Below are 15,068 nucleotides of genomic sequence, written 5' to 3'. Positions count from 1 at the left end.
ATAAGAAAGAACTACTTTATCAAGAAATTAAAAACCTCTCATAAATAATTATTGGTATAAATTTCCCCGCCAAAAGAGTTGGTGCTATTCTAGTTTTAAACTACATTATACGAATGTGCATGTCCTAAAATTGTTACCGTTTGGATACGAAAAATAAACATATTTTAGTGGATGTATTTTCCAATATTCGCAATCCCAACACCCCCCCCCAAAAAAAAAAAAAGTGCATTTTTCTATTTGGTATAAAACTATTTCTCAAAATTAAATACAGGAAATAACCTTAATGTGTATAGCTTCCTGATGTACAATCACTTACATGTATGTTAAGCATTCAAAGTGTCTTTTTAAAGAGCCACCATTTGTGGTAGAGCGCCCGCCTCATGAACAGAAGGTCGTGGGTTCGATCCCTGTCCGAGTCATGCCAAAGACTTTTAAAATGGGACCTTCTGCCTTCTTGTCAGGCGCTCAACGTATGAGAAGGGTTATAGTAACATATTATGCTATGCAGGGCCCACTGGAAGAGCAGCGTACAGCTGAGATTGGCTACCCTGGGTAAAAAAAGGGTTATCATTATCATTATTGTTAATAATAATATTATCATAATCATTGTTATTATTATCATCATTGTTATTATTCTTATAATTATTGTTATTATTGTTATTATTATTATTATCATCATTCGTCTGTTTGTTTGTTTTATTTCCGTATTAACAACAATACATAACAATATATGAAGAGTTTAGTTGCAAAGGGGGTTTAGGTCCACTTTGGACCATTTCGAGAAAAACCATGTTTTTTATTCTCACTTATTGCAATATTCTTATGAGAAACTAAATTGTCATGATGTACTACCCTATCATGTGAACATAAAATTGGGTATAAAAGAAATATATCTGTCTCCATTTTTTTTTCTATATATTAAAACAAATTATTATTGTGGACCTAACCCATTTTTCTTTGCCACCTTCATTCACGTTTTCATTTGAATTTCAAGTTGTCTTTGGTATCATCAGAGTGACTAAAAATTTAGAGGTCTAGAGACAGGAAACAATAAAATTTATGAAAAATGGACCTAACCCCTTTTGACAAATGAGTTCTTCAAAAGAGTTTCGTTGCAAAAGGGGTTAGGTCCACTCCAAGAAAATAATTTTTTTTATTCTCCCATATTGCAATATTCTTATGCGAAACTGAATTTTCATGATACCCTACCATGAGAACATAAAATTGGGTATAAGATAAATCTACCTATCTTCATATTTTTTAAAGATATTCTTTTCCAAAAAAAATATGTGTGGACCTAGCTCCTTTTGCAACTAAACTGAAATGGACCTAACCCCGTTTGAAAAAAGAGTGATTTTTCTTTGCCATTTTAGTTCACTTTTTAATAGGAATTTCAACTTTTCTTTGGTATCATCTTATAGAGCTACTAAAAATCTATACATTGAGACATAAAAATCAAATTTGATGAAAAATGGACCTAACCGCTTTTGCAAGTGAGCTATTCATATACAGATGTAAAGATTATTATTATAAAGAGATTTTTAAATGGGCGCTAGATGTCTTCTAACATGGAAATCAATTTTTCATGAAGAATCAACTGAAAAAAAAAATCGATGGTCAATGCACTTTTATATGATTAAAACTGTGGAAGATTAGATGAACTCCAATGTAACTCAACTTTGACATGTTTTTAAAGACAATAAGCAATAACTCCCGATTTACCACTCTTTGTTTACCACTCTGTTATAAGCAACTTCATAAACTTCACCCAAAGTACATAAAGAATATGCTTTATCTTCAATTCTGAGGTCGAATCAATATGAATATTGTGTAAAATAATGTTCGCGAATCATTCTGATTATAATATACGCAGGACTTTAATTCAGGAAAATACAATGTTGATGTAATTAACCCTCCTCATGATATTCTTTACTTCTGCTTGCTCTCGACCGATGTTTCCTTCCCCCCCCCCCTCCCAAAAAAAAAATAGAACGAAGAGCAATTTTGCAAAATTGATATTAATGCCTTTCGAATGGCGCGTCCGCCAGAATTGGCCCTAAAGCAAAAGGTGCCTTATTTCACGTACACGTAGGCATGGTAGACGACGAAAATCATTAGACCTTGCTGTCATAAAACGATGACAATTGAAATATCGCTACTGGCAATAGCTATAGAACACAGTTGTAAGATGCCGTACCTCAAGTGTAAGGAGAAGATGAATTGTAAGAGAAATCAAAGATAGACGCATTTGAGATTCGGAGTTAATGGTGTCCTGGGGGCGTAATGGGTAGAAAGTTCGTTAAACAGTCATCGGATTTCACCAAAATGCCCCATGTCGAATAAATTGCTCACGTATGAGGCGAAAGGCGGTCTATGTGACTAATTGTTTCATTTAATGCGTCGATAATTAGCCCTTAAATGGGAGAAGAATGAGGAGAATAATGAAGGTATCTCTTTCATAAAAATCTCCTTGTGGAAAAGAGCTAAAGGATGATGTATGGTGACGCACGCCCTCGGGCTAGTGGGTTTTTATACGGCTAGAACTCTTCGATAGGCATTGTCACCACGTGATAAATCAATAAAGAAATGAAACAATGAAAAACAGAAGCAGTCTGCTGAGAAAAAGACATATGGTTCATCAAAATCAAATTTCTGATTTACAAAATCTATCTGAAAAAGAAAATCCCCAAGTTGAAGAAATGGCACCAAAGAATCAGTTCGAATTGAAAGAGGAAATCTTAAGACAAGTTAGCATAATTTCATATACTGTATAGTAGAAAATGTTGATGGTAAAAATAAAATCATTATGATGAATTCATTACGATAACAATCGATCTTATCGTCATCTTCCACGTTATTATTATTATTATTATTATTGTTGTTATTATTATTGTTATTATTATTATTATTATTAATTATTATTGTTGTTGTTGTTGCTGTTGTTTCTAACATTGTTATATTTACCATCGTTGTGATAATTTTTAGCACCATCGTTATCACATGATTATAGATTATGACATTGTTAGCGGCTATATTACCAGAATCAACCATGAGATTGATATCATCGACATCTAACAAAGGACACTTTCATAGCCTTTGTACACTCAACATCTTTATAGCAAAAATGGTATCATGATTATCAATAATAATAATAAAAAATATTTATCTGTATTAAGGTGCTCCTATAGCTTATTATCTCGGCTATTATAGGCTACCGATTCCGGTGCCCACAGCTTTATGAGCAATAACTTTCTGCCGGTACCCATTTACCTCTCCTGGGTTGAGTAAAGCACACTGTGGATCAATAAATTAAGTTATTGCTGTAAGAAATTCGATTCGAATCAACGACCCTCGGTATTAAAGGCAAGAGTCAGAACTACTAAACCACAATGCTCAACAACGCTCTAAAACCACAACGCTCGATCTTCAACTTTTTTTTAACGCGAAAAAAAACATTTCATAAAGATACAAGAGGACGGTTTTTGCTGATAAAGTTAGGGAAGATACGTGAGGGGTTTCTTGTCGTCTGGTCCCTCTCCCTGTCAAAGTCCTCTGTATGGGATCAAAATATGAACCAGATATCATATCGACACTGACATATTTTCTCCTTAAGAAAACACCTGTAAACGGGTTATCCTTATCCCATGGCTTCAAGAGAAAGTTATTCTAACATAGTCACATGCCCCAAAAGACCCCAAAATTGTGAGGTTTTTATCTGTTAGCTGACAACTGAGACAGTTTAAAGAAGGGAATAAAATGGCGAAAGGAAAACGACCATGCGGACGAAGAGAAAAAAAAACACGCACTGTGGGGTCACATTTCAAAATTGTAAGACTCTTAAATCCATTCAGATTTTGTCTCTCAACCCGATATGCGATGAAAAAGACAATAATGACTGCGGGAATTTATGGGTAGGACATTGGCGGGTGGCATCGTCGAGAATAGAGGTTGATTGAGAGGAGATGAAAATGAAAACATTGACTTCCATCTACGAGGAGGAATGAAGCCACAGATCAGAGACGTAAATATAGATACCGAAATCAGCCATACCAGTAAATCAAAACTAACAAGTTACGATTAGATATGTAATTATTTTGACATATTAGAATACAAATACGTCAAACACTTCAACCATATTGATGTTTATTCCGACGTAAAAAAAAACATTGGATGAAAACATGTTATTTGTGTTTGACTTACAGTATGTCCGGGGGTTTTTTTTTTGTCCTTTTTTTTTTACCAAATCGCTAATTGACAAAACATTTCTTGAGTATTGTTCAGAGCAGAAAAACATTCCTGTAGAGTCTATCATTTCACCATATCTCTTCTGGGGAGATATATGCAAATAATAATAATAATAATAATATATATATATATATATATATATATACAAATGTGAGAAGTTATACATGTACAACAGCTTTGGCAACTCTTTTATTTAAATATTGTGTGAAAGAAATGGATGAAGAGAACAATGGTAGGCGTAGCTTAAATCAATGTTCCCCAGAGCTATCTACCCTTTGGAAAAATTGGTGATGCCGAAAACATGTCTCTGCCGGGAATCGAATCCGGGCTCCCAGCAGAGACGGGTTAGTGGCTAGGGCGACCCCGATCCGATTGACCGTCAGATAGACAGATTTTCGACACTATACCAATTATAATTTCCTTTGTCGGGTGAAGGTGTGTTTTGAACAATGACAAGCCGCCATGCCTCAGCTGGATCAAAGGTATTGCTTTGATACAGTACACGTATGGGAGAAAGTATACAAATGTGAGAAGTTATACATGTACAACAGCTTTGGAAACTCTTTTATTTAAATATTGTGTGAAAGAAAGGATGAAGAGAACAATGGTAGGCGTAGCTTAAATCAATGTTCCCCAGAGCTATCTACCCTTTGGAAAAATTGGTGATGCCGAAAAAATGTCTCTGCCGGGAATCGAACCCGGGCCCCCAGCTTTAAACGCCGGTGCCTTAACCACTAGACCACAGAGACGGGTTAGTGGCTAGGGCTACCCCGATCCGATTGACCGTCAGATAGATAGATAGATTTTCGACACTATACCAATACCAATACCCTAACCACTAACCCGTCTCTGTGGTCTAGTGGGTAAGGCACCGGCGTTCAAAGCTGGGGGCCCGGGTTCGATTCCCGGCAGAGACATTTTTTCGGCATCACCAATTTTTCCAAAGGGTAGATAGCTCTGGGGAACATTGATTTAAGCTACGCCTACCATTTTTCTCTTCATCCATTTCTTTCACACTATGTATATTTATATATATATATTGTTCAAAACCCACCTACGCCCGACAAAGGAAATTATAATTGGTATATAGTGTCGAAAATCTGTCTATCTGACGGTCAGTCTGATCGGGGTCGCCATAGCCACTAACCTGTCACTGTGGTCTAGTCGTTAAGGCACAGGCCTTCAAAGCTGGGGGCCGGGTTTGATTCCCGGCAGAGACATTTTTTCGGCATTGCCAATTTTTTCAAAAGGGCTCTGGGGAACCTTGATTTAAGCTTCACCTACCATTGTTCTCTTCATCCATTTCTTTCACAAAATATTGAAATAAAAGTGTTGCCAAAGCTGTTGTACATGTATAATTTCACACATTTATATATATATATTCTCAAATAAGCAGATGCAAGCAATTATTTGAATCGGGCCCTACTGGACTGTGAATAATACATTCTTTTACATAATATAATTCAAAAAGCAGCTTAGACACAAAAGGTGATAATTTAGGGATGGTTTTTCGAACAATTCTCAGATGGCTTTGATTTCCACAATGAATGAAATCCGGGGGTCTTAAGATTGATTCCCCGATTTCAAAATGATTTCATATTTAAGAAAATTTGATCTTTCTTTTCACTCTAAAATTCTCTCTTGTGTGGGCCCTAGTGATATATACCCCGCCAAGGAGTTAATATTCTAATTTACTAAAATAAACAGGTGCCGGGCACTACGGGATCAGGGGTTTAGACAACGGGAAGAACCGGGGGAATTTCGGCGAGTTTTGAGCAGTGAGAGAGAGGGTCGACTGAGGTAGCGATGTTCGTGGCTCGCAAAATCCGAGACAATCGGGCGTCCCGAATCCGCATAGGAAGCTTGCGTTTTACGTTTTAAGGGGCAAAATGAAGTCAAGAATGCAATGACAAAATTACAGATAATTACTTCCTTTCCGACGCCTCCATATTTTCACCATATATTCAAAGCTAAGACTAACTAATACATTTTACAGATTAGAAGATATATTTTAAACATCTTTCAAAGAATATGTACATAAAAAGGTGGCCTATATTTCCGTTTCTATTTTGTTCTTATTAAATTGTCTATACGTTTCGTTTTTCATGAATGTAATTTTGCACATTGTTTTTTACTACTCACATGGAAGATCAGTATACTATAGGGAAGTAAAAGCAACAACTATAACACAAAAAATCCAAAGCATTAAAGTAATGTGATGCACAGAATTAAGTCAATATACCAGAACTCCTTCCTTGAAAAATGATTATGATAATAATGATGATGATAAAAATAACAACAACAATAATAATAATGATTAAATAATAATGATAAAATAATGGCTTTATATCAATGTTAAATCCTCAGTACCAGGTCCTTCGGAGGGGACCTTAAGCCGTCGGTCCTCTGGTTGCTTGCTTACAGGCATTCATGCTTTCTTAGCAATCAGGTAAAAAAATCACCACCAAAACTAAAAATTGCAATAATAATAATACGTGTAATGATGATCATAACAATTATTAATATTTTTGTTTGGATTCTATTTGTAAACAGTCACATATATATATATATATATATATATATATATTATATATAGTATAATAAATATGAATGATAAATAATAAATGAACAATAATAATTGATACTAATTATTACTATTGATCTTTACCTTGCCAAGTTTCGAACGGCATTTGTTTTTTTTAATACAAACCATTTTTTTTCCACATTGGTAAATAGAAAGTCAACACTTGAAATTATTTATCTTTTTAATTAGCGAAGTACTTTCACTTTTAAAAGTATTTCTCAGATTCACTGTTTATTTATTCATTTCTTTCACATGAGAAGAGATAACCTCCTGAGCCACAAACCGTGTTTCTGAGTGAAATCTTCAATGGTTGCACAATTTTATTACATTACACTCTCAAAAAAAGGTGTAAGATTAAGCAACGTGGACGTAATTCAAAATTAAAAGCCAATTTAAAACACTGCAAAAATACAATACAACAAAAAGGCACAAGGACAATGAACGATATTCTATTATAGGCCAGTTTATTCATTCACTTTTTACATTTTTTTTAAGTTAAAATATTGTCATTATCGATGTTTTAAAGTTGAATGGCATGCAATACGGATATTAATCTGAACCAAAGACATACACGCCACTTTGCATTTTACATAGTTAGCAACAACAAAAAAGAGTTTGAACAAAAAGTTACTTTTCACCTTTACTTTTATTACCTTAAGGCCCTCTTCAAAGTTCAACATACATAATGATTTCAAAAATTGGCACCCGCCCTGGGCACGCGCTAAAGTACTCGAAAAATGCTCCAATTTGTTAGAACAAAGCTATTTCACGCCTTAACAACCCCTTTGAAGAAAATGCATCTTTTGAATTTTTGACATATTCTCTCTCAGCAAGAGATGGTGATTGGAAAGCTCAGTTTTCATTCTGATTTGTCTAATTTTCCTATGTTTTCATGCTATTCTTTTGTTGGGTAGTGTTTTATTACTCCCTTTAGAATACGGTATTATTTGATCTGTTATGTGGTTACATGATATCATAATCTAATATTATCTCAATTAATATCAGGACCCCACATGGATGCATTATCTTAATATTACTTAAAAATTATCTCCATAAAACATTATAACAGTTTTCAATTGTTATGACTCTTTTCGTAAAGTTGCAGAGAGTCTGTAATTGTCTAATAAAGGAGGTTTGTCGTCTGTTGAGATCTGTAACCATCTCAAAAACATGAACATGTCCTTTCCCGCGTGGTCGCTAATATAAGTTCTTATATACAGTCATCTGGTCGAATTCATGATCAGCATGAACCAAATATAGGCCTATCAAGTGAAAGCAACTGTTTCCTTAAAATGCTCTTTCATTAATCTACAAAAAAAATATTTTTGTAACTTAAACGCTTCGATTAAAGCCGTAAGCGTTTTCTGAATAATAAATATAGAGACTTCAAGTATGGAGTATCATGGTTACATCGCGCTTCAAGCGTTGTTATGTGAACTTGAAAAATTCATGAGGCAAACTTTTTTTGTTTGGAACTATGTAACGCACTCGTCGACTTTCGGTAGCTATCGGATAATTGCTTATCCCCTGCCGCGAGGGTTAGGGCAATGTGCCTCAGACCTTACTGAAAAACACTACAAATGAAAGAAAGACACAGTTGTAGTCAGGTGTATTATACTTGGTATTTACTTTAAAAATACATTAATCTTTCTGCGATATGAAAACTGACGATTTCAGAATAAAGATTATCATGATTATAGCTCATCAGTCTAAATTCGAGGCGTTTTAGTAGGCCCTTTATGTTAAATCTTTATCAGATGTAAAGAAAGGAGATTCACTTCAGACCTTTCCCCTCGACGTCACAGTCTTTCATCTTCTCGCATCCCCCACTCACTCTTTCTCTATTTCTTTTTATCTATCTCTCTCATTTCGTTTTATATTTGTCTGTTTTATCTTGCTTCATTTTGTGCCGTCAGAATGTAACACGCACTTAATTTTATCAAATTGGAGAAGGGATTTATCCAGTTTCACTCCCTCTCACCTGATGAAAACACTCACGTGATGGGTGCAGATTTACACACCTAACTCCATCCGGGCTTTACCATTTTCCGCGGGTTGATTTAATTTGAGAGAGAAGGTGAGAAATGGGAAGGGATATTGAAGGGATTAATAGTGGCTTTGGCCTTCACGTCGCCTGTAGCAGATGCACCAATAGTCATTTACACTGTGAGGGTTGTCGCTGCTAATAAGGTACTCTCCCTACTCGGCATGAAATAAGTCTTCACTCTCGACAACACACCATGAAACATGACAGAATCGTTCCCCCAACAAAATGTAGGACGGAGGGGATGGGAGAGATGGGGGGAGTAAAAGAGACATAGGAAATATAATATGAATAATACAGTAATATTCATGAAGTCGAATTAATCAGTTTTAGAAAGAGATATGGATAATACGGCATAAATTAATAAGGTCATACTCACAGTGGGGGGGGGGTAAACGAATAAGAATATCAAGAAGTAAGAGGGTTAGAATTAGTGACGTACATTATGATAAGAAAAAGGATGGGCCTCTGAGATAGTCTATACACCAAGAAACTTTGTCAAAATTGTTATTTTTTGTCCCAGTTTTCAACACAATGTATAAAATAAATAAATACGTGTACTGTAACACAATGAAACAATAATTTATCAAATTGGAAATAACGGGATGGATAGATGATTAAACGGATCATTAAATGGGACGTAAAAGAGAGAGAGAGAGGGGGGGGGTTAAAAAACCGTATTAACGAAATGTGTTGAGCGAGGAAACCCGCTGGAAAATGAGTGAAGACAGCAGACTGTGGCGAATGACCTGCCACAATTTTCCGCGTCAAGGCAGTGTTTCATCCTACGGTTGATAAATCAACGTACCTGTTGTAGGATCTAGAACAGATACATTCTCACTTTTCTGTTTTTTTTTTTTTTTTTTTTTTTTTATTCCTCACATGAAGTATTTTGAATGTGTGCGTGTGCTCATATTAGGGTGTTGGGATGAAGAAGAGGAGGGGATTAGAACAGGTGTGAGGGCGATGACGAAAGAAGCGAGAAGAAGGGAATTCACGCAAAGACATATTATTCATCATAATTATAACTGAGAACAACATTACAAGATTGTTCAAAAATGATAATCGGAAAAACATTATGAAAGCATGGTTAGACATTTTATAATGTAAATTTTGGTGTATTTTCTAGACAAAACAAAAGGTTAAAACAAGTCAATTTGACAGAAAGCAAATATTGTTTCCCATTTTGATAATGACATATCACATTTTATTTGGGATATGCGGCAGGAAAACACTTCTCTGGCAATGAGATTCAGTAGACATCTCGAAACTCTTATTCTTTCAAGAAAACCTAAAAATAAATAGAGAAATAGTCATAGGAATATTTCACTAAGTAAGAATTAACTAACATATTATTGCAAAGGTGTGAACACCAATAGGGCCCTATTAGAATTCAGAGGTATGTTGCAGTTTGGTTTGAATTATTTTTTTGTTTTCCGCAAAAGGCGCACATACTGTGCACATATTACGCTGGATATTATGAATATTCTGTCAGATTTTTCACTCATATTCTTATTGTATCGTTTATATACTGCAGAAGGTATTGCATTTTATTGTTGAATATGGTAATACTTATCTACTTTGGCAAAATTGATTGTGAATTTACACATGTCTTCATAATAATATTTCGATTTGAGTGTTCTTATTGCATTGTAAACGGTCTAACCCTTTTCTCTGTACGTCTATTTGCTTTGATTATATTGAAACATCAAGTCCATCTTCAGCTTATGACAAACAGAGATAAAGTCCATAAGAAAAACATTAAGAAATCAATATTTTGTATACAATAATGGGTACGCTTGCTGTTACATGATGCCTCAAATAATGACATTTTTAATTGTAAAACGATTTTATAATGCGCAAACTATCATTAATACAGTAAGTAAATCCACACACACGAACTCATCAGCGCATACACATCATTAATTTTGTACATGATAAATCAAATTGTAGTCTTATAGATGAATTACGATTAAAACGATTCTGTTATGAAAATGAAATAGACTGCATGGTCTTCACGTCGTTAAGCTTTCTCGGAAAGTGAGAAGCAGTAATATTATGTCAATCAGTCAAACTATTTAAGTCAGAAGCTATGGGTAGGGGTAATTCAGATGATAAATAATTTGAATCTTCAAACTCACTTTATTAAAATTCATTTTGTGACTGCTAATACAACAATTTCAAATTTAATGTCTGTAAATTTCTAACTTTTGCCATTATATTAACATTTTAATGAAAATGGGTAGTTTTTTTCTCTCTTACCAAGAAAGCTAGCAATTCGTTGGGATTACCTGATTTGGATTTCTAAATTACTTTGCTGATGTGTTGATATAAAAAAAATACCAGAGTGATTTATCATTATATTCAACATTGTAGAAAATTAATCCCAGATTAATATCAAAATGATTTCTTTAATGTCATTACTTAAATACATTTCTATTTAGGCGATATTTCATAAGATGTGATCATTTTGGTACAGTGCATGTAATAAGGTGACAAGGCCTACAACTACGAAATACATGTGGTAGTTTTCTCAAAAATAATTTAATATAATTATTATTACTAAAAAAAAAAGATTGATAGTATTTACAATTTTTACATTTTAAAGATTATGTATTATAGGTCCTATCTATATAGTAAAGCCGTTAGATATGTAATAACTTTAAGAGTGTTGGATGTTTTTCTGCTATACATGTAGGATATAGTTGAAAACTATTATGTCTTATGATAGATCTACTTATACACCAATATATTATTTAAAAGAAAAATTAAAAATTTCTTAATAAGTTAACCAAATGAAATATTGAAATAATCATTTGACAAAAATGATGTATTCGAATCGTTACTTTAAATGTAAGGGATGTTTTTCAAAGGGAAAAAGTCGTGACGCCATGCATTTTTTTAGTGATGATCTATATAATTCATTCATTTCTGCTTTATAAACTATTATCTCCAAGGAAATTTCATTAATCTCTAGAAATAAGTGTTTTTATTTCAAACAGATTTATCATGATGAAAGCTAAGGATTTGATTAAGCATTATTTTCATTAAAAAACCTGGAAACTAATTAAACCAATATCGTTTAGTAATTCATTTTAAAGTTTACATTACTGTCATTGCACATATCACAGAAAATATAAGTATGAGGTCAAAAGTTCATAATGAGCTATAATTATCGTAACTAAAAATATGTTTCATATTAATTCAGGTAACAGACAGGGAGGGGAGGGACAAACTTGTGAAGATTCAACCAGAAACCGGGAAGGAAAATTTGAAAATTTCAACCACATTGAAAGGAAAGAATGCGGTGAGAAGGGATTATTAAATTGGGTCGTTGGTTGTTGCGAAAATCACGCGCAAAGATGTGACAAGTATAAGACGAAGAGACAAATTACAGGAAGAATCCGTCTTAACCGTTACCATGGTAACATGTGTTTTTCATCTTCTTTGATATCATATTCACTTTCTTTTACTCCCACAGATAAAAGATTAGGTTTTGTTAGTCAAATTCATTGGGACGAATGTCATAATGCATTAGGAGACGGATTTGGCGTATATAGTGGTAATCAGAGAAACTACTCGACGCAGAAAAAGAATCAACTTAACTATAATTAAGCTTGTAATAAGGTATTCAAACGCCCGAAAAATATGGAATTAATTTATATTGCTTACTTAAGATGCTGAACCTATTTTTTCAACCGGCAATCTATCGATACACAAAAAGAAAATAGTTTCTTCTGTGATTTTCACTTGTTGGTCATTGGTAATTACGTGGACACTTTAAAAAATGTTTATTATAATACAGGAGTAACAAGACAATGTTTCATTTTGATAGTTGTTTCAAAATATGATTACTGAATACTGTTGTTAAAAGCATTTACCTAGAATTAAATTATAAACTCCATTTTAATCATATTTTTAAACGACATCATAATAAGATAACCTAACCAAATTATGACATAATTTTGTACCAACCCTGAATAATTCTGAGTTTATTATTCATTACTTTATTACCAAAAGAATGTTTATTGCCTGACCATGCTAACTACAGAAAATTGACAATCAGGTACAATGAAAACAATTAAATTAGATGATTTCAATAATTTGAATTGTCTTCTCACCTGATGACGGTCTATCCGAGTAACGCGTACAGTAAACCCATGCTGGCCATGATTGCGATGTCGGGCTTTTCGGTGATGCTTTATCCCCCGTACTCAGCGGCCGGGCCTCCTCGCATCGCTTGGCGACGTTTGTTCTGTCCTGTCTCACGACCTCGGGTTTATCGTCATCTCGATGGTGCACTTTACTCGTTTTGCGCGATCCACCGAATTCGGGTCCAAGGATGGTTTCGATGAAGAAGTCCGTGAAGCGTGTCTTGACAGCGAGGTCATTGTCAGAATGGGACCGAGGAACGTGGATATTGTGATGGTGTTGTGTCGGTGATCGCGGCTCACGACCGCCTAGAGATAAGGCTGACATGGTATCGACCACCCGCCTGCAGCCCCCGCTGGTATCCGTACAGACAAGGAAACCTATGGCGAAAAATCCCTCTTTGACCAATGCAAGAAGTAGCTTTATACGACTCTCCTGAAAACCTGACTTTGAACTTCACAGTTGTAGATGTTGACAAAAAGTTTGTTAAATACGTTTATTTAGGCTATCCCATGTATCTAATTGAAGACAAAAGATAATCAGCCGATGGCTTTCGAAGGCTAAATAGAAATAAGGAGTCAAGAAACTTTGAGACACAACACATGCATTGTGAACATTTCAGAGAAAGATGTTTGAATGGAACAAACCAAACTATAACGTGAGTGTCAACTTTCTCGATAGATCTATTTTGTTTAAAATATCGGGCCCCAAACTGTGTGCTCAAGGAGTAAGGGAGTGGGGGCAAAACAAAAAGGTAAAGTTTGTGTGGATAGTAGCGCCGCCCGCAAATGGACAAATCACCTTGCTCGTTAAAAGAGATCGCCAGTCAATTTCTTCATCTGCTTCACACAATGCACCGTAGGAGTCTGTCACCCGCCGGCCAATGGGAAGCCCGTATTGGGGTGACGTCACCTAGATTTCCGCGGTATGGGAGAGAGAGAAAAAGAGAAAGGGGACGAGGGGTGGGGGAGGGTGAAATACAAATCAGATCACACACACCTGACGGGAAAGAGTCGGGGTAGAAGTCATAACATTCCCGAGGGGCAGTGAGAGAAATCGTAGAGCTACAAATCAACAAATTATTACTTTCAACTCAACATATTCATCTTCTTTTGCTAGCTGATCGACTCGTCAAGGTCAGACTTAGGTGAGCTAGACACAATGGGGACAAGACATCAAGAAGCTTTGGGTATGGACTGTTGTGACACTTTGGAGCAGGGGTTAGTAAATAATACATTCCCTCTCATCGCAACAATCTTATAAAAGATAAATGAAATCAGTAAACAAATAAAGATTTCAAACAGAATTAGACATTCTTGGAAGGTGTTTTTTTTCCAAAGTATAATTGAAAAACATTTTACAATACACAAGATTATTTCATTTTATCATTTTATGATAATAGTCTTATATCTTTTATAATAAAACTAATAATTGCCTAATATATACATATAATATACACAGTAAATCAAAATGTGGATTTTGAGTGTTTATTACTTTGTTAGCAGATAAAAACTTTTGAAGGAGAATTAAATGTTCATTTGTTAATCACAAAGTCGATATATAGTCTCCATCTTGCATTAATTATGTACCTGTGAAATTCAAGTGTTGTTTAGTTTTTACTAAAATAATTAGTTAAAATAATTATTTCAAAGTTTTCAATGAACAGAAATGAAAAGACTATGACAGATAGGCAACACATTTCAGCATAGCCTCGGTTGTATGGATTTGTGACTCTGAATCATAACAATAACTGAACTCGATCAGTGCGTTCAATAGAAATCTTGAGATTCTACATTTTAATAACTGAACTGTTCAGAGTAAAGTTGTAACCTCTAGATCATTGACATAATATCTTGATAAAAATGGCATTGTTCCATATGTGACCGAGTATAAAGTCATACGAATGAGTTCCAAATGCGGATAACCCTCGTTTTAAAATTACATATTCTCATTTCGCAATGGTTGCAAATGTACACTCGAGTGGTCGCAATATATCACCACCATTATGTGCACTAGAAACCGTTGTATACAGTTGAAACTGGT

The 15,068-nt window shown here is 34.6% G+C and overlaps 1 protein-coding gene across 1 annotated transcript in view; it reads right to left on the bottom strand.

Annotated features, from left to right (window-relative positions):
* LOC129255492 (homeobox protein engrailed-like) overlaps positions 1–13,352 on the bottom strand; it is a 49,047-nt gene extending 35,695 nt beyond the window's left edge. Inside the window, exon 1 of the mRNA XM_064096018.1 lies at positions 12,995–13,352. Coding sequence (XP_063952088.1) covers positions 12,995–13,352 — 358 coding nt within the window. The remainder of the gene's footprint in view (positions 1–12,994) is intronic.
* Positions 13,353–15,068: the final 1,716 nt, after the last annotated feature.

The sequence above is a fragment of the Lytechinus pictus genome, chromosome 3 (genome assembly GCF_037042905.1).
Source record: "Lytechinus pictus isolate F3 Inbred chromosome 3, Lp3.0, whole genome shotgun sequence".
Taxonomy (NCBI): Eukaryota; Metazoa; Echinodermata; class Echinoidea; order Temnopleuroida; family Toxopneustidae; genus Lytechinus; species Lytechinus pictus.
The sequence above is the reverse complement of the archived record's forward strand: the minus strand, read 5'-3'. Positions and strand labels throughout refer to the sequence as shown.